Raw genomic sequence first — 20,306 nt, forward strand, 5'->3', positions numbered from 1 at the left:
AATGACATAATGCAAATAATGAGGGCCGTAATATTCCAATTTCCGGTAAAAAAAATTAAAGTAAATCAAGATTTTGTGTCAAACTAGCAAAGCCCCTAAAATGTTACAGGGTTAACATCCACCATTTTCAGAAGTTATTAGTTCCTGGTAGAAGTAATTGGGTAACAATACCAGTTACAAATTCGACCCATCAGGATTTGAAAGAATTTTTATTGAAACAAAAAGATTTCATTTCAGTCCCAGTCCCTTATGGTTTTCAAAAAGCGTGCTTTGGGTTTTAAGCGCTGACATTTCCAGACTCTTCAGCCTCCCAAATGCAAAACACCCACCCAACCCACATGTTTTTTGTTGTTTTTTTTGCTTGTACATCAGTGAGACAAGAGAAGAGGGTATGGAAATGAAAAGTATATAGAACAAGGTCATTTTTGGCACTACCAGTCCTGTATGGCTGAATATTCATTCACTCAATGGATTTTCATCGAGGCCATGATAGGTTAGAACACAGAAACGGTGTAATTATTCATCACTTAGGGGAAAAAGCACTGAAGAAAGAGGAAAATATTCAGAAAATGAGTCCGTCACATTGAAGCTGACTATGGATTTGTCGTCATTTTACTCTCTGAAACTGATAAAGATCATTCAGAAAGCATGAAACTCAGGAAATATTCACTTGGACAAAAAAATAAAATAAAATACCTACACCCTTACAAATCACAGCAAGGTGGAGGAGGGGGAAAAAGTGCTGATTTGTCATCTTCACATAAAGCAGGGTATCTAGCCATTTTGGGCCATTTGTGAGAAATTCCTAAGTTTTCACAAAAGTTCTTTTGTTTTTTTTTCTTCGCATTTTTTCTTAACCTCGGGTTTCCCCACTCATGAGGTCAAACTCGCTCTTCCACGAGCTTGTTGGACATCATGTTTGAGTAAGGAAAAGGCAAAAAGTGGTAGAAGAGCAAGCGTCAGTTTTGGTGAAGGATGGCTTTCTGTTAACAGTCATGCGGACGCAAGGTGATTGGACGTGGAGAAATAAATGGATGTTTTTTCCAGGTGAATTTCAGTAGAAACCTAAAAATTGCTCTACAAGGGCACTGGCAAAACACAAAAAAACTGATATATGGAGGCATACCCAAATTGTATTTCCGTTTTTGAGCAAAATTCTATTCTATTTTGTAGTCGCCATTTTTTTAAATGACCAAAATAGTCATTTTCAATGTACATATCCAATTATTGACAGATTCAGTAGTTTTTGCACAATGCATTTAAAACTTTTGTCATGAAGATTTGCTTCAATTGTTAACGAAATTTCACCCAAAACCAAAAATTTCACCTTAAATGTTTTTTTCTCAGGAGGTTTTATCCATTTTTTGAATGAAAAAAATGAAGAGTGATGAGACAAGAAGTTTTGACTGCTTTTAACACGCTTATGAATAAAGGGATGGGAGACTTAAGACTTGTGGAAAGCACGTGCAGCTCCATCAACATGTGCGAGCTCTCTTTTAAAGAGAGAAGAAGAAGAAGAATGACGGGCAAAAAGGCAGCTTCTGAATAAAATACTGGCTGACTTTCAAAATGAGGAGAGATGGCCTTGAAGAAGCGCTGATATTCCCCATCAATTTGAGCTTGTGAAAATAAATACATCTCAATATATATAAGGCAGGGAAGACCGGTTTCCTTTGTTTTTTCTTCTCTTTTCCTAACTCAAAACAACTATTAGGCCAGCACTTCCCAGTCTCAAAAAAGCAGGATAGACATCTCCTTGGAAAGAAGTGTTTGTTTTTTTTTCTTCATGATTTCTTTTTTTTAAAGTTTTTTAGTTTTTTTTTTAAAGTTCCCTGATTCTTTCACAACGCACTAGAAGAAGCGGAGAGAAGAAAAAAAACAGCCTTACAAGGCGACATCTTCCTCAACGAAAAGAAAAGTAGAGCGGACAAAGATTTTGCGTCCTTGTTCGGGTCCTCATTGTGAGCCTTTAGCCTAAAAATGAGGAATATCCTTTCCCAAATAAGGAAGGGGAGGGGATAAGGGGGGTTCCAGAGTCCATATTTGTTCTTCCATCTCTTCTTTCTCTTCGTCCATATACTTGTAGTTTTATTTTCAGAGTTGCTGTTGATCGTACTCGCCGATGATTCTTTTAATGTGTGCCAGTTTGTTTTGCAGATATTCACAGCGATTCTTCTCTTGACTGTAGTGAGGATTGATCTGCAAGGCATTGGAAAAAGAGCACAAATGCACACAAAGTAGTATCTATGGGTTCAGAGTGATTTGTGACAAGGTCAAAATTGGGTCATCTGCATTTAAAAAGGCATAATATATGTATAAAAGTGCAGGTTTTGTTGATATTTGAGATTTTAACATTCACATTTGAGTTCAAGTTATTCATTTTTAGTAGTCAAAGTGCAAAAGCATCTCTATTCTAGACAAACCAGGTCACATCAATTATAAATTTAATTAAATTAAGTAACTAAACATTGTTATTTTTGGTGTTTTTACAAGATCAGTAAGGATGGTCCAAAAGTTTTTTTCCTAGATGAGGACAACAACTTAAATGGCTGATCCTCTCTGTTAATCATTTATAAAAATATATATAAAATTATATTTGGTAGGTGCATTACAGCCATATGTATTCACATTGATCCTTGGAACTGTTTTTTTTGGTTATATGGCTGATTCATTCCAAACTTGTTATGGAGTTATTCCAGTTGTAAAAATAATGGCAGTATTGCATAACATCTTGTTTGCATACTGGCGGTCGTAGTTCATTTGTAATCATTTGCTATTTTCTTGGAGGATTTCCAGCTATATGCTTCTAGTTTAAAGTTAACCCAGTGGCTGACACAGGTCACTCCATAAATGGAGATCATTTTGGCTTCAAAATTGTTAAAAAAATATATACATTTTCACTTTTCTGATCATTAGGCCGCTGTGTAGTACTTTTCTTTAGAAAATTAGTCAAAGAGGTTAGTGTAATAACTATAAATAGAGCATATCCTATCATTGCATAATTTAATACAAAAAATACGATTCATCATTAAAAAATAAAAACTGTATATATAAAGCAGGCATTAGAGTTAATTTAAAAAAAATTGCTAAAAAAACTATTTGGCCATTTAGATTCATTAACACCATTTTAGTATAAAAAGATGAAAAACCTACCTTTTTAATTTTATGATACTCTTGGAGTATCTGGTTATGGATTGTCTGCAAAGAATAAAATAAAAAATAAATAAAAAACACCATTTAATTTTTAACATTACTATTCTGTGAAGATTGCATAGTTGTATTCAAATCGATGTGCTAACCATATACTTGTCTGTGCCTTGTTGCAGCTTTTTCAGCTCGTTTTCCAGTTCCGTGAAGTGCCTGGTGATACTTTCAATACGAGCGTGTAGACCACGGTACTCGCTGTACTCCGAGTTGAAGTCGTTTTTATAACTCTGACGCTGATCTGGAGATTTGATCACTGTGTACTTCCTAAGAGGCATTAAGAAGAAATAGTGATCATGGTGGTCATCCACTTCTGTATGAAATAGTATTTAAAAGAAATGGACATTTGTGATGGGTTGTTATTATTGAAATACTTACAATAGGTAGTCTGCCACCTCTTGTGACGTTGAAATACTGGTACTTTTGCACATCCCGTTTAAAGCTGAAACGCAATGACAACAACATGAAAACGGATCTCGGTAACAAGCACAAAAATTACGTTCCAATTGAGAAAGTTGAGCAAAACGGAAATAAAAGTGACTAAATGTTTTCATTTGTCTGAAATGCACAAGTTTAACTAGTAATCATGTTGGCTGAGGGCATGAACAAGCGTCCAGCAGAGGTCTCTGTTGAATCAGTGACTCTTCTATGACTCACTCTCACTGATGACTAATGAGGCAACATATGAGGGCCTGGCCTTTCTTCCCTTGTGTTACTTTCCAGCAGACTGTGTAAATGTACAATGTTATGATACCTAATTTTCGCCATTTGAATGAATTTTTCTTTTTTTACTTCAGCCTGAAATGACTCATGACCCGAAGAACAGATGAGTTTCTATTAAGTGTGATGCTGGCGTCTCATTTTTTTAAGTTCATTGGTCATTTTTCCAGTTTCATTTTGTGTTTTCAGTTCCAATAACAGCGATATAACCGTAAATAAAAGCAACTGAGTTCATTGACATTGTATGATAAAACTTTCTGGAAATATAGCAAAAGAAAAACAGTCTAATTCGAAGAATCATTGCGACTTACTTGTGCTTTTAAGTGGAATACTGTTGCTTTTGAGGTTTTCTGGGCTCATCTCACAGGTTTTATCAGGCTCAGGCACTTTGTGTGGACTTTTCCTTTGTTTTTCCTCTTGCCCTTTGGCTCTCCCTTTGTCTTTCTTATCCTTGTCTTTATGTTTCTTGGACTTCTTCTTGGGCTTTTTGCCACTGGCGGCGGCGACTGACGGACTTTCGTCACGCGGTAGCGGCGTGGGGGACGTGTTGACGGCGGGCGTGGTGGTGGTAGTGGTGGTGGACACTGAAGGAAGCGTAGGAGGTTGGGCCAGCCTATCGGCCGCCGTCTCCTGGGAGTCGCAGTCTCGGCCGTTGTGGCTAGAGTCATTGCTGACATCCGAAAGTGGTTCGAACGGTCGCGGGATGTCCAGCATGGGGAGCGGCTGCGTACTGGACGTCAGGGCGCCGTCCGACAAGGTAGCGGGGAGTCCCAACTGGGCTCCGCCTACCTCCCCCTTGCCGTTGGAAGAAACGAGTTTGCCATTAATGGGGCATTGCGCAGCTTTGCTGGCAAGGTGCGATATCCTTGGCTTCTTATTGGCCAGGGGGTCAATGAAGTCTGCACCTGGACGTTTCTGCAGGACAAAAAAAGTTGATTTCTACAAAATCTGGCATTGGTGTACACAATTATGTATGTTATGTATGTATGTATGTTTACCTGAGATGGTGAGCTGCTGGCCAACTCCTTGGGCGGACTCTCTGGCGGAGGACCGGCATTGTTCTGGGACTGGCATTGCTTTCTGCTAGGACAAAGAAAACTATTAACATGATTGACGTGCGGTGGCGTCACAACTCACCACAATGAAGCCACTCGCCCAACAAAGGCTTTGCCTATGCTGCCAAACTATGTAGACACCTGAAGTCAGCTGCTGTACAGCTATTGTACGTTTTGTTATAGGCGGACAAAACACAAAAAGGAGTAAAACAGACGCAGCTGATTTTCAGTAGAGGGGAGGTAGGAGTTGGTCACCAAAATATAATATGATGAACCCATTGACCGATGGTGTTTTGGGGTCAATACAGAATGCAATGAATGATGAATATGGCTAAACTTTGGATAATTCGAACCTCACAAAAAAACAGATCGGCATGTGTCAGAACTGTGTTGTATCACGTGTAGTTAAATCATGTTGCTGTACTTCTACGTGACTGATAAGGGTTGAAGTTGTAGGAGGGCACGTGTGTTTGTGTGTGTGTGTGTGTGTGTGTGTGTGTGTGTGTGTGTGTGTGTGTGTGTGTCAGAGCAGTACAAAAACTAAACAGTGACTTCAACATTTGGAAGAATCAAATGAGGTTAAAATATGATTAACATAAAAAGTCACAGAGTTGATTTTTCCCCTCAACCCTTTCCAAAATACCAGTTACCATATTTTTCATAGTTTAGCTGGGCATGCTACTAAAACAACAATATACAGTATTTGGTTTCTTTTTCTTTCTGGCCACCAAAAGCCAGTTATGTTGTTTTTTTTAGGATAGTTATGTTAACAGATGTCCATTTAACCTGTTCTCCATCTTACTATTGTTGCTTTAACGCAGGGGTAGGGAACATATGGCTCGGGAGCCATATGTGGCTCTTTTGATGGGTGTATTAGGCTCTCCACCTTTTTAATTCATAATTTTTCTTCATTAGACTCTTCTGCATGCATTTTCTCATTAATACTCATTGATTAGCAACAGTGAAATAATGTTTTCAAAATAATTCAGACTTTTTAACTTTCAAAGTGGTGAAATTAATAATAAATGCTCACATTTTCATGTATTTTTACTATTAAATTCTGAGTATGGCCCTCAAGGAATAATGTTTGAAAATATGAATATATACTATAGTAGTTTTGGAGTTGATAAATGTCATACAAGTGCAAGAGGTATAGAATTCCAATCTCTGCTCTATTGAACTCCTTTCAATGTGATTAAGAGGTGTTCTCGATATTCTTCAGTAGCATTTGTTGTTTGCAAAGAGGCTTATGACGCTGAATTGAGTTTTTCATGAGCCACAGAGCATTGCTGCCTGATCTATATATAGCAGACTGGAAGCTTGCCTTTCCTTGCGAGCAGATCCAGAGGAACCAGATTTTTTCCACTGGGAAGTAAGCCAAAAGCTCATAATGTCAATAAACATAATACATGGCTCTCTAATGGCAACATGTTACAATTCACTCTACTGAAGAACCACAAACAATGCATATTTTCTATACACGCATCATTGCATTTCCAAAAAAAATAAAAACGTGTCTTTGTAAACTATGACATTCAATTGCCATCTGATACGTGTTAGCCTAGATTCTAAAGGACAGGTTTGTACCAACAGGTTATTTTGAAGGAAGGCCTTTGACTAAAGTGTCTACTGGATGCTTTGCAGTTCATTCTAGATGGAACATTTGATAACGATATACGAAAAATTGAATTAAAATGTGAAATCAGCGGAAGAAATCAGCTACTGACATCCTGTGTGCCTGAATAGGAAGGGCTAGAAAATAAAAAAAGTTTATCTTAACAGAAAAAGTTCAGTCTTACATTTATACACACACATCCCTTTCCATTCAAAAGAATATGACATCTATTGTTGTGAGTGGCAGGAAATGAGTCAAATACAATGATATTAAAGATAAAGTTGAATTAATTTTGGTGTCATAAGGCCCCATAACACTTTAAATTTAATTCATTTCATTAGCATTCATATTTTTTCATGTATTAATTAAAAATATCACATGAAAACAATGGTTAATCATTTAAAAAGTAGAACTGATTGAGATCTGGTGAGTTTTAGTAAGCATTTTCTAAGGATGTACAAGAATTGAACCTCAGAGCCCAATATAATAAAATAAAAAAAGTCTCAGTTGTAATTAATTATATATAATTTACTTGTAGATTTATTGTTGCCTATAGTTTCCAAATTGGCAATTAGAGGGAATACTCAATGCTCTTAGGTTGTACTTTTCATGTCTCACGGCTGATTTTGAACTTGTTTTAAATAGATTAAAGTAGGCAGTCGCCCTATAAAGGGGATTCTGTTGCTAATTTAAAACATTTAATAAACAATCATGAATCAGAGCCTACTTGGTCACACACCTGATCTTTTTAGCCAAAATAAATTCTTCAGTAGTTCTATATAGTTCTTAATACTTTAGTCCTTTCTTTCTGTTTATGTTTCATATGTACTGGTAACGGATGCACTTTTTTTTATATGTATCGTATCTTGTGCTGACTCCGCCCATCTGTCAAATCTTTAAAGTCAATATTGGCCCCCCGGGCCCAAAAGTTTGCCCACCCCTGTTCTATGATGATTCGAGACGCTCCAATACAAAATTGACTTCTCATTTCAATTCACACATACCTGAATAAGATTCTCTTAAGAAGTTGCTGGTCCCCTTCCGTGTATCCAGGCCAGTCTTTATGAACTTCCTTATATAAAAAGTCTTTTAATGTGAGGGTATTATCTTTCCCATTCAGATTTGCCACCTACAAAATATAAAAGAGCTCACCAGTAAGTGATAGCATTCAGAAAAGATGTCACAATTTTACATTGGAAACGGCATTGGACCTGTTGCAGGTGACTGTCCAGGGACTCTTTGTCGGATTGCAAGAGGCCATCTTTCTGCAACCTCAAGAGAAGCTCAGGCTTCTTATAAGGCTTGAGGGCCAACAGGTGGACCAGACGGTCTCGGAGCGGCCTCTGCTGAGTACTCGTTTTCTTAACCGCGCTGCTGGAGATGATAACGGGCCGGGATGTCCTTCGAGAGGGGGCCACGTCGGACAGGGCCGGTGCCGGTTTCCGGATTTGAACCCTTTTGCCTATACAGAGAGACAGTTAGGATTTTTGGGCTTGGTGGCAAGACAACTTGGGAGGTTGCAACATGCACAATTTCCTCTTAATTGCCCATGTCTATTTAGGACATTTTAATGGCGCGTTTTGTTTATCTGGCACCTTTTTTTTTTCTTACCGAGATATCTGCCGCCGGGTTTGATGACAATGGCACCCCTGCTGCGTGTCTCCTCCTCGACCTGAGCCATACTTTCTCTGGCTTTCTGGTAAGAGTCGTCGGTGGCACAAACAGTAATCTTGTCTTGGATGGCACCCAAACAATCCAGCTCAATGCTACCCTCGCTGCCAAAACAAAGAAGAGAGACTGTGAGAGAGAGGAAGAAAAGGGTGGGGTGAGTCTTGGACTTAATCGGGGGGGGAGAAAAAGCACAGTGTGTAATTACAGACACGACATAGAAATAAACGACAAGTTTTCTAAACCCAAGATAGTTTTACTCTTAACATCCTTTGGCTACAACCATTACTTTTACAATTATCATGAGACTGTGGGTTTCCCCAAACTAAATGCCATTCTGTCTGAGCGTCTTTTCGCCTTCATTTTGACAGTTTGGCAGCAAATGAGCAGCCGCGGTAACGACAGGCCGAGTTTTTGTCATTGGATGGTTTCACTTTGACAGTCTGCAAGTCCATATGGATCCAGCTAGTGATGTGGATGAACTCTACCTGACCCATTTAAATACCTGGGGACAAAGTTCTGACACTCAGCAAAGTGCTTTTTTGACTAGCTTTGACTTCAGTTCCAGTTTCATTTGTTTCAGTCAGCGTTTTTTTGGCAACGTGCTTTGGTGCAGAAAGTTTGAAGGGTCCTTGACAATATACAACAGGGGGTCAATTTGAAGGGCTCAAGGAGTACATAGTGGTCATGTTGACTGCCTCTTTCAAAAACCACAAACAGGTTCCCTAATATCACTTTCAGGTTCACGCTGTGCCAGATTGCAGTGTAAAACTTCACTGCCACTGACGATAATAGACGTCTAATTAGGGCTGGACCATCTGCCTTAAAAAAATGATCACAATTATTTTTGTTTAATTTGGGAAAATTTAACAGATTATTTTTTAGTATTTAATGTACTTTTCTAAAATTTGATTTTCATAAATAGATTATTTTTTACTCTTCATATGAAAAGTTTTCACTTGAACGTTGTATATTCAATAGGCAAACTTTAATATAAAGATGTGTAACTGAATTTGAAATGATATATTTTTTAATGTGCATAATCAAATATGCAGAATAAATCAGTGCAAAAAAAAGCAAAAAAAGGCAATTAAAAAAGTAAATAAAGTGAAGATTGATGCACTGGGAATAGCAGTTTTAATGTAAAATACACTGCATTATACGTTGAGAAACCACATTTATACACCTATAAAACGCACCGAATGATTGGTCACATGGACCATTTTAGAGAAAATTTCAGACTTTTATGGACGCCCTATAGGTGTGAAAATATGGTATGTTAAAATTGCAGGGCAGAGTTTGGCATGTGCTTTAATAGACAATTGTGACAAATGACTACTACCCACAAAGCCTCTTCTTTGCACTTAAACAAGCATTAGCTTTTCTTTTCATCACCCGGTATCCCAAAAATGTGATTAGACTAGCGAGGTAAACTGTAATTATACCATGCAGGTGCCAAGTAATGCTCTTCTTACCTGGTGATGTACTGCTGGATGCAGTCAAAGCTGCCCTGCGGGTTGTCTCGACCCACGTTAGACAGGTAGAAAGTAAATGTGTGCAGTTCATTGGAACTTTCTGACCTCGGTATTGAAATTTTCTACAGGAGAAAAAAAAAGGAGGAAAAAATAGGACACATTAAAAAAGATATGGTTGTTATACAAATAGAAAAACAAAAAGGTGCTGCAACAGTACTGTGATATACTTGTATAGCAAATGACGCAAAATGTGATATAGTAAAAAGTATGTGGATGCCAGGTCTTCATTTTTTATCAATTACCTAAAATTGTCAATAGGGTTAAAATATTAGGGAAAAAATCTACCCATACCATGTCAAAATGTGGCGTAGAGGTCACTGCAAAATTGGTTAATGAGTTATAGAAAGTCACCCCCCCCTTTTTTTAAAATCATACTTTTAAAAAAAATCTGCAAAAACACTTTTAAATTAAGGTAAAACTGATCATTTTTTAATCAAAAGAGCTCTTTATGATTCAGAGAACTTGAATCTTGACCCATGGTTAGCTACTTTTATGCACTTTAACCAAATCAGGATTTTTTACATTGCATGAAACTTTAGAAGCCATGCTGAAGTTGACAAGTCTGAACCTACACCATTATTCCTTATCACTCGTGCCAACATGAATCCCGAAAACAGGCCACTTAACTCTATTTACTGAAGATCTTGACCCATGTGAAGGCTGCAGGTGTCCCACTCACTATAAACACAGTACGTCCTAGATTTCTCATCCATTCTGTTCCACTCTAACATCGCATGACACACACTGCCTCTTATCGTTAAGAGCAACAAATCACTTGCTCTTAAATGAGCTCTATCGACTGATGCGTTCTTACAGTGAACACACCATAATGACCTACTCGGAAACACAACCCACAGAGAAATATATATCAAACTCAGCGCCCTCAAGGACCAATAATACTATGTTACAAAGTTGGGTTTACATTTATTCCACAAATCACCAAAACAAAACACAAAAACAAAGCACAGCGAGTGCAAACACATAAATCACACAAGCCCATGATTTACTGTTACTGGCAGAGAACGATAGTCGGCGGCAATACAACTATACATTACGGGGATATAAAACGTAATGCCGCAATTTAAGAAGGGAGAAAACAGGAGTTAGGAGATGGAAGTGTGAATCCCAGGATGATTGTGATGTGGGGAGGCTAAGCCATTGAGGACTGACACAATTGACTCAGTGAGTCACGGTAAAAAATGACTGGAGAGAGAGAGAGTGAGACTCCTCCACACCAAATGGCTTCCAACCCCAAACTCATCACATGCTTACAATTTATAACTATGAATACCAGTATTCAGAATACAGCTGGGAGTGATAAATATGACGCCATTTCATCACATATTCAGAAACTGGATGAAAGTGCAATTCTCAAAAATGGCAAATTGAGGACTTTAACACAGTTGAACCTTCATTCACAAAAAAAAAAAGGTTCATCATTGCGGTGTAACAAAAAAATGAACTATTTGATGAATTAAATCAGCCAGAACGAGACATACTGTAACATGTTACTATATTTAATTACAGGGTTACTTATTCTAACCACGAGAATGGAAAGCCACTGAAAAAAATGGAAAATCATACAGCAATACAGATCAAACAATACCTTGTTTATAGCTATGGCTACTGCGACATGTGGATTTTTAAAAAGGCAGTTGAAACACCCCCTCTTGCTTTGTACTGACTGCAAAGTCCACTCATCTTTTCATTCTGCTTGGCATCAAGAAAACAATCTCTCTTTTCAGGATGGACCAATTAGAAAGAGGCAAGCAAGACAGGCAAAGAGACAGAAGTAGAGTCACAATGAACACCGTGTCCATTCAAAGGTCAGATGGGGTAAAAATATTTGGGTCAAATTGCCTTATATTATGATATGATTTTGGTCAAGTTATAATCTAAAATACTACAGCCAATGACAAGGTGATCCGGAATACAGTAATGAAGGAGCTCCAAAAAATATATTTAGACTTATTGAGTTACTTTGGGATTTTACTAAACGCCAACATCGCCCTTTTCGCAGTTATTCATGTTCAAAGACTATGACAGGGCAATGTTATTACACAATGCAGACAATATTACACAATTTGAATAGTTAAAACATGCTGATACATAGTATGATAACTGGAAAAGTGGAATGATTCAGGTGGGATTTAGTGTGGAATACAAAAAAAGCTGCGGTTGCAAAAATAGTGTTGCTTTTTACCCCAATTAAAAGACTGGCAGTCAAATAAGGCCATTTTATGACACTCCCAGATTTTTGAGTGAATAATTCATTAACTTTAATGACTGCAAATCGAAAGCTCAATCATTTGGCCTCGGAAGAAGACTGAAATTTAGTAGATTCAATGCAACTCCTTGGAATCAATAGTAATTGCTTTAGTTTAACATCCACATGTTGGAATGGTATGATAAATGATTATGAAAATATCTGTTGATAGTAGAATTGCTTGAAGTCTAATTATGTGTTGTGGCAATTGAGAAAATGCTAAGTTCACTACAGTCCAAATTTACATTAGCTAAGGCTACTAAGACTATATCAACTTCTTAATAAATATAATAAATGTGTTTTTCTAAAATGCTACCAAAACATATATTAAGATGTATGAAATATGATGATTCTTTGTGTAGAGTATAAAAGTACTATAGTTTATTATAGCGCATAGAAAAGCTATGGACTTGAACTCTATAACCTGCAGAGAAAGTAAAAAAAAAATACATTGACTCACCCCTTGGTTTCCATTAAATGTGATCAATGGTTGTGATGACCGGACCTGAAAAAAAAGAAAACACAATCGTCAAAATGTATCATCCTATTATAGCATCATAAAAGGGAAAATATATGCTGTTAATATTTCAAAAAGGATCATTTTTCTTCACAGCCAAATGGAAGATCAAGTGCAATGTGTACCAACACCAATCATTGGCTAATTTCATACAGGCTACCATCAAAATTTAGAAGATATCATACTGCCCGCAAATAATCAAGGATGGAAACAAATATGCAAGAAAAAAATTCATAGACTAATTGCTCAAAAGACAAACAGGTTAGGCCACTGCCAGCCAACCAAATCAACATCATAGAAAAACCAATAAAATGTGGCTGGCCACCCCAAAGTTGACAACAAAAAAAAGTCATTTGCCAATATGTAGAAACCTAACAAAAAAAACATCCTTTATATGCAGATCAAATTTAAACTCATAAAAACATGGCGTCTACATAGGTGGAAATAACATTTTGGGGCATGTAGGCAACAATTTTTACATCTGGAATACAGGTATGGCCTCTATGACTTGCAGATGGTAGATTGCAATTATAATTAATAACCCCCCCCCCATAATATTCAACTCAATGCCTGTTATTAAGAATGATGAATGTCAAATTAATTAAAAATGGGAGCACCGACTGCAAACGCTCATCTTTCAGTGCCAATGACAATCCTTGACGTCCAATCCAAGTTATCAAAAATAGACAGTTAGCAAAAAAATTAAATGAGTGCCCTGTACACGGTAAAATAAAATGAAAGCAGTTACAGCCATTTTATTTTACACAAGCATGACAATATAGAAAAAAATGCATAACAATTTCAAAATTTCCATGCTACCATTTAGTGAAAGTGACTAAAAGAGTTAGCTAGAATAACTTTTTGTTCAAAACAGGTAAGAAATCTGACTCATATTCCAGCAAAGAGTGAAGACAAAAGAGGAAGTCAAATTGGCTGTTCCTCCTCCTTCGGGCATCAATTCAAAGTTCATGCGAGGGCAAGTCAAAGACACAACACGCTTTGTACTCTCCCACATCAACCATTCAATCTCTCTTCTGTCAAGGCTATAATTCTCTTGAATTTAGCTTGAATCAGCTTTTAGTGGAATGTATACTTGACTAACTAAGGTCACGAGGGAAATGCAACAAAAGCTTTGCTTAACGGCAGTCACAAGTTGTTGTGACTTTGGGTTCGTCCCATCAAGGGGTCACCATGCCGGGTTACTCGCATGATTTGCGTCCGTTTTTTATGCCAGATGACCTTTGAGACACAATCCACCCATTTTGGGTTTTTTTAAAACTTGGCTTCGACTTGGTATAAATGGTCACTTTGCCTAGGAGGTGCCATTAAGCATATTAACATTTTTTTAGAGCTCCTGCAGGCTCTAATCTGCATTTGAAAACCAGACAAAAGGAATTGTATTCACGTCATAGGATTCAGAGGGTGAGCGAGGTGGCGCAAATCCTGCACTGACATTCCTGACAGTCTAACTGAAGCTGGTTCTGTAAACCCATTGGCCGTGTGACAGTTTTTACTCAGAGAGCACTATGCTTACCAAATTCATAGCGTGATTCGGATTTAGTTGAAGTTTAGGAGAAAAAAATAAATGCTAGAAAACTACAAAGCAACTCCCATAATTACCCACAATTACATAAGGAATAAAAAGGCATTTTATGTTTGATTCCAAAGTTAATCAGTACACTTTTTATAAAAAACATATGCAGTAAAAATTCACATTTGCCAAAATGAATCAGAAGTAAATGACATTAAAGATTTAGGAATGCATTAACTTTTTTTTTTAAACAAACTACACAAACAAGTCATTTTGATCAAATGGCTACAGAAAAAAGCACTTGGCTTTCTGACTTCAGCATGGTGGGAACACCAAGAATCTATCCAGGATAACCAGGACCATCCATTATCCCTCCTTGGTCAAACCTCAACACCATACCAGTTTTAGAAGTGCAACCCCCACCTCCCCTCTGAGCTCTGCAAACATAGTGCTACCATCAGCCTGTTCATTTGAATAGGCTGCTGACACGTCATTATTCTGTGGGACCTGATCCCAGAATGTTCCGCAGAGCTAACCTTGGGGGACAGAGCACAGGATTGGAGTCTGGACTAGGGCAAGGATGACACGGCCACAGATGCCTCCGTGCCATAGCAACTGAAAGCAGAATTGGTAAAAGTGCCAGGGCAGCTAAGAGAGGCGGAACGACGTTACGTCAGGGAATTCCGTAGTTCCAGGACCTAAGTTTTAGGTATACAGTATTTCCCTGACTGTCCATTGGCATAAAAAAACAAACTTGATTAAAAAAATGCGTCTTCTCTAGAAATGTAAACTTTTTTAGGGAAAATCTATGTTGTCTGTCATTTATCGCTAAAAACAAATCAGTGCCAAAACAATGTCATTGCAACCGGGTTGCCCCCTTGTGACGCATGACAGCGCCATTGCTATAGTGCTTATCTAAGCACCCTTTAGCTTAACATGCTACAGAGTATCACGCACACAGCCTTGAACCCACTGTTTCGGATAATAATCAGCTCAATGACGTTCCTGTTAGCTTAGTGTAGTTGTTGTGGCTTTGCCTGGTTAGCCTGGTTTATCGTCCACCTGGCCTCCAAAGTGTAGCACTCTTAGCTTTCTTTGATTGAATCCCAAGACAATTTATGCCCATCTAAATTAACGTAGCTATATCTAGTAAAAGCATTGCCTACCTGCCCTCGAGCATGCTTAATTAATCAATGAATGAAAATGTATATAGAACATAAATCAAACAGATCTGAATCGCTAATCCTTTCTAATCGTCATCATCCTGGTTTGATTACATATAAAGAAAAATATAGGCTATTCTGTGAGACTGATACAATTTCCTGACTTCAACTTTGAGGAGCCACGTGATATAGCTGCATTGGTATCACATAGCAGAGCAATATGGTACAAACATATGCTGGTAAGAACAAAATGACCTCAAGAGAAGCACAAGTAAAATGCATTTTAAATAGTCTAGCATGGTAATTGAGTGCAAGTGTCCTCTTCATTGCATACCTGCCCCTGCATAAACTCGTTGCATTGGCATACTATTGGTCACGTGACCACCGCTTCAGTGTTTTGGGTCAAGTTGTGCGTCTGGTTCGTACACAGTGATACCAGGGTGACGTGATTGCAGGTGAGAATGTGGCCACACAAGACTGAGGAACACCGTGACATTTCGAGTCATATTTGGCCCGAACGGGCACGGTCATCTCCCGTGCTCTCTCTTAGCACATCCCATGATCAGCTGAAACTGGAGAGTCAGCATTCCTTAAATAACCATTGCAGTGGCACATGCTACACCACTTCAACCTAGCAACCAACCTAAAGCTGGTCTCTAATACTACCCTTATCAAGAGCCAAATTGTCCACTAATTGAAAAAAAAGCCTTAATCTGAACCTAATTATGTATACCGTAATAAGAGTAGTAAATTTTGCGAAATCATTATTTTGTGGCTCTTTCAACTACAATGTGCACTTGACTTTTAAGGTTATTTGGGTCAACGTTCCACTTGTTTAGAATTATCTCAATTTTTATCAAGCTATTTATAATGATCAACAAGAACAATCTGTTTTTGCAAAGAGATGCTTCTGAGTACAACACCTTAAAGGGAGTGTCAGGAGCCGCTATGATTGGCAGGTTCACAACACAACCAACCAATGCATTTGTCCAGACCTGCACTGAACCTTAAAGTAAATGTGCAGAAAGAAATGACTCATAAAAGAATTGTTGCAGACTAGCACCCCAACAGCCATGAAAAAAGTTATGTTAGATAATGAAATATATTAATAGTTACAAGATTTATAGCTCTTTGGTAGCTGGCCTGAAAGTATCAATAAGCAGCCAAAAAAAGCAAACCTACTTTACGTCAGTAAGACGCAAGTCCTGTATGCACGTCAGCAACACTTTGTCAAGAGAAAAGAAGAAATACGGTTAAAAAAACAACAACTATTTATCTAACAGTGTGAGGAAGTGCAAACTATCCATGCTAAGGCTATATTTAGGACTCCAACATATAGTTAAAAACAAACTGATGAAGATGGAACTTTCACCACAATCATTGACTATGCTTGAGTTTTGAAGCAAATAAAAATGCACACTGCTGCCTATAAAAGAGAGAATATTTTAGCCAACTTCTAATATTCCATTAAAAAAGGTAGTAACACTAAATTGTTGGGGTAAGGGAGGCTTTGTGGGGGAATTTCAGCTGGCAAAAAGTGGAAAAACTGCCTGTAGGAAAGTTTATTTTCCAATACCAGAACAAGGGTGTGACGTTAACACTGAACACCCACAGACACTCTGACGTAGAATAATACTAGTGATATTGCTATAGCCTTGTGGGCCCCGTAATATTTTAACCACTTACACATTGACAATCTAAATTTCATTTCCCCAGATTTTACGACACCCCTATCCGGTGTGTATGGTACTGATTAAGGCCAATACAATACAATTAGTCCACTAATCACTCATATTTTGCAGGGAACTAATCTCACAGGCATTCATTTCTCAGGCGGAAGGCTTTAAAAACAAAAGCCGAATAAACAAATATATAAAAAAGCCCATTGACAATTTTGAACAAATGCCTATAGCAAAGTAACGGGGACTGTAAACACTTCACTGTGACGTTAAAGTCTATCTAAACTTTGATTGGACTCGGTCCGAAGGCCTAACTGGCTCGGTTAGAAGGAAGACAAGCAAGCTCTGGTCATATTATCGCAATGAGAGCGCAACCAGCTGACATTCAACGTCTCAAACAGGAAGCATCAAAACACCCTAGTCCGCTCACTGCTTTATGACTTCTGTTGACACTGGATGTTATCACAAACTGTTTTATTTCAACCTACCAAAGTGATTCTTCAGGCTTAACATCAAAGTAGACAATTCTATAAGAATTTTCCAACATCCAATAAAGTACAAAATCTAAATTCTTTGCCAACCCAGCTCGACGAAATCCCCGATATTGACTAAACAATTGTGCGCCGAGTTAATGTCTGTGAAAATATCAATAGTGCAAAGGAGAACAACAACAAAATGACAAATAAGAAGTTAATTAGCCGATAGAATTTATAGTTGTTGCTTATCAGCTCTCAGTGGTGGTGTACACAAACACTGCATAAGGAGATAAGGCCTCGCTCTTCTGACCAGCCAGGTTTTCCCTGTCAAATATTTATAGAGGCTGAAATGTTAGAAGGCGATCCTCAAAGCAAGCAGCAGTGGCCCCAGGAGAGTGTGGCCATTTCCAAAGATTAAAACACGGGTGTCAAACTCCTTGCGTAGGGTGCTTCCAACATGAAGTATCCTTCAAGTAGACCAGACCGTAAAAACCTTCCAAATACACAGAGGTCCCAAAAATTGAACCAAAATCACTCATAAATCTCTACTCAGTGAAATGCATGGAAATGACATTCGTTTGTTCCAAGCCTACATAAAACCGAACCAAAAAATAGGTTTAAAAAAGAAAAAATGCAGTGTTCTCGAAGGCGCCAAGTTTAACTGAGTCATACACTTGGGAAACATTTTCCACTTTTCAGCAAAGAATTATGAAAGTTCTTTTCCACTACAGTTGTACCTCAACTTACAAGTACCTCAACTTACAAGTACCCTTTCTTACATATTGAGCCAGGGCAGTTTTTTTTTGGTATTCTGTACATTTTTTTGCTATTTAGTCCTATCATAAGACCATTTTAATTTCTGCAAAAATGCAGAATTTAAGCAGTCAAAGAGTTTAAAAAAATCCCAATGTGAGCTACTCATGTCATGATGATTACCTGTTTAATAAATCTCAAATTAGCGCCTCTTATAACATGAAGATTCGTCATATATTTTCACAGTTGAACGTTTATGTCGCTTGTCATAGTTGACCGAGTCTTACATGTTGGAGCACTTTGGCAGCAGTGCACTACATGGCGTCACATTTTCCGTATTGTTGGTCGTGTGTCTGCAGTTGTCTGAAACATGGCATAACGAATAATATTCGGCTAAAAATAAAAAACAGCTACTTTAAAAACACACAGAAAAATGGTCAAATAATGTTTGGTTTGCTGAATCATCCAGACAGCCACACTGAACGCACACATGGGCAACTGTAAAAATAAGTCACTTTTTGCATCCCAGACACTGGTTTCTTTATTTTTAATGTATTTATTTTCTGTAAATAACCAAGTGACCTTAACATACTAATAATTTAACATTTTTTCCATATTTTGTTCTTCTTTGTGGCTTCAGTAATGAAATTAATGCTTTTATTGTCATTATACAAGTGTATATTTTCCACTCCATCTCGCTTATTGTTGCCATGTGTCTCCAATCATTTACTGCCAACCCTCTACCAGTCATGGATTGGACATTTATAGTCGTCAATGGCATCTAACATGAACCGGACTGTATAAATGTAATTCCCACTTTTATCTCGGAATTTAAAGGTACCACTGAGCCATAGTTTAGTTTTACCACCATCTGTGTGGTTACTCACTGGCTGGATGCTCCACCCGATTATTCTGACATCTTAACAAACTTTCCTGGAAACAAGTTATGAGCGAAATATATTTCCCATGGTTGGCGTAAATACCCAAATAAAATACGAAACTCGAGGGTACAGTGGATGTTTCAGGCTCAGTTCTGGGTATCGCTGATTAAAAAACGCTAGTTACCACACTCAAGTGATCTGGGCTGAGAGGAAGCACCGGTCGTCCGCTAGGACACCGGCTAAACTCCGGCCGTGTGGCCGCCTGTCGAGGCTCAAGAAGCGGATAGCGAGTTGGAGTGGACCGACCCCCCCCCACCATAACCCTCCGGCTTTACTACCACCACCGCCGCCGCCTGTCACTGCCTCGCGGACAGACTTCCAACAAACCCCCCTCCCTTATCTCCCCTCAACCCCAAATGTCTCGATCGGCGGGGATCGGGGGACGCTCTTACCTTTCCGCCCCGGTAACCCTCGAAGGCCTTGAGGGCGCTGTCAGTGAGTTTGACGTGGAAGACGGAGACATTACTGCCATTGCTCACTCTTCCACAGGACAGCCCGTAGCTCCGCTCCTCTTTCAGCGCCGCCATCTTGGCTGCCGTTCCCACCACTGCCGCTACACACACGCGCACGGGCACGCACGGGGCACGCACGCGCACGCACTTGTGCCGTAAACGGACAAGTCCCGTTTCTCAGGAATACGGTAGTCAAATACTGTCGTCACCTGATGACGCCAAGCCAGCCCATTTTGATTGACACGCCCCCATGTGGGCACGTCAATCAAATCGCATTAAATTAAAGACGGACCCAAATATTTCAAAGAGGTATACCGTTTAAATATTGAGTATTTATCTTGAAATAATGTAATAATGATTTAAATTACTGGTAACAATCTCACACACAACTAACCCACGTGCCGGCGTGCTGGCTGATTAATGTAAAAAGCACTCTTGACTCTTTTTTTACCGTAATGCCTGCTACAAGACTCGAAAAAAAGGAGTTAACGTGAGTTCAAAGAAGCAGGCCAGACTGCAGGGAAGGGGGAGGTATTAAATCATACGTCATTATCATGTATTAGAGCCCCACCTGTTTTCACTACACGTGTTTGAGTCAAACCTAAAAAAAAGACACCCTGTGAATAAAAGATAAGAATCTAAAAATGACATGCATATCATGTAAAATAGGCTATATGAATCAGTTAGCAGTGGGATTAAAAATGTAATAAAAACAATTTAGATTTTAATTA

The 20,306-nt window shown here is 38.5% G+C and overlaps 1 protein-coding gene across 2 annotated transcripts; it reads right to left on the reverse strand.

The window, feature by feature from the left end:
* Window positions 1-1,334: 1,334 nt before the first annotated feature.
* On the reverse strand, window positions 1,335-19,965 carry ell (elongation factor RNA polymerase II). 2 transcript variants are annotated; one of them, XM_077717505.1, is made up of 12 exons: window positions 19,516-19,965; window positions 12,524-12,568; window positions 9,738-9,859; window positions 8,206-8,369; window positions 7,806-8,056; window positions 7,599-7,723; window positions 4,923-5,007; window positions 4,236-4,839; window positions 3,583-3,646; window positions 3,300-3,471; window positions 3,154-3,198; window positions 1,335-2,199 (listed from the first exon to the last, which is right to left on the reverse strand). In XM_077717505.1, the coding sequence occupies exons 1-12, from the start codon at window positions 19,648-19,650 to the stop codon at window positions 2,095-2,097; spliced, it is 1,917 nt and encodes a 638-aa protein (XP_077573631.1). In that variant the 5' UTR covers window positions 19,651-19,965; the 3' UTR covers window positions 1,335-2,094. The 2 variants fall into 2 exon arrangements, with proteins under 2 accessions (XP_077573631.1, XP_077573632.1); XM_077717506.1 differs by having other exon boundaries at window positions 4,923-5,004; window positions 19,516-19,962.
* Window positions 19,966-20,306: the final 341 nt, after the last annotated feature.

This window comes from Stigmatopora nigra, chromosome 5 (genome assembly GCF_051989575.1).
Source record: "Stigmatopora nigra isolate UIUO_SnigA chromosome 5, RoL_Snig_1.1, whole genome shotgun sequence".
Classification (NCBI taxonomy): Eukaryota; Metazoa; Chordata; class Actinopteri; order Syngnathiformes; family Syngnathidae; genus Stigmatopora; species Stigmatopora nigra.

What these genes read in the sequence shown, in the direction of transcription:
- ell (XM_077717505.1), bottom strand. Translation starts at nt 19,650, where the DNA reads ATGGCGGCGCTGAAAGAGGAGCGGAGCTACGGGCTGTCCTGTGGAAGA. An exon ending in AGGGTTACCGGGGCGGAAAG is followed by an intron (nt 12,569 to 19,515) that starts GTAAGAGCGTCC and finishes CTTTTTTTTCAG; the next exon opens with GTCCGGTCATCACAACCATT. An exon ending in CATTTAATGGAAACCAAGGG is followed by an intron (nt 9,860 to 12,523) that starts GTGAGTCAATGT and finishes TTTCTCCTGTAG; the next exon opens with AAAATTTCAATACCGAGGTC.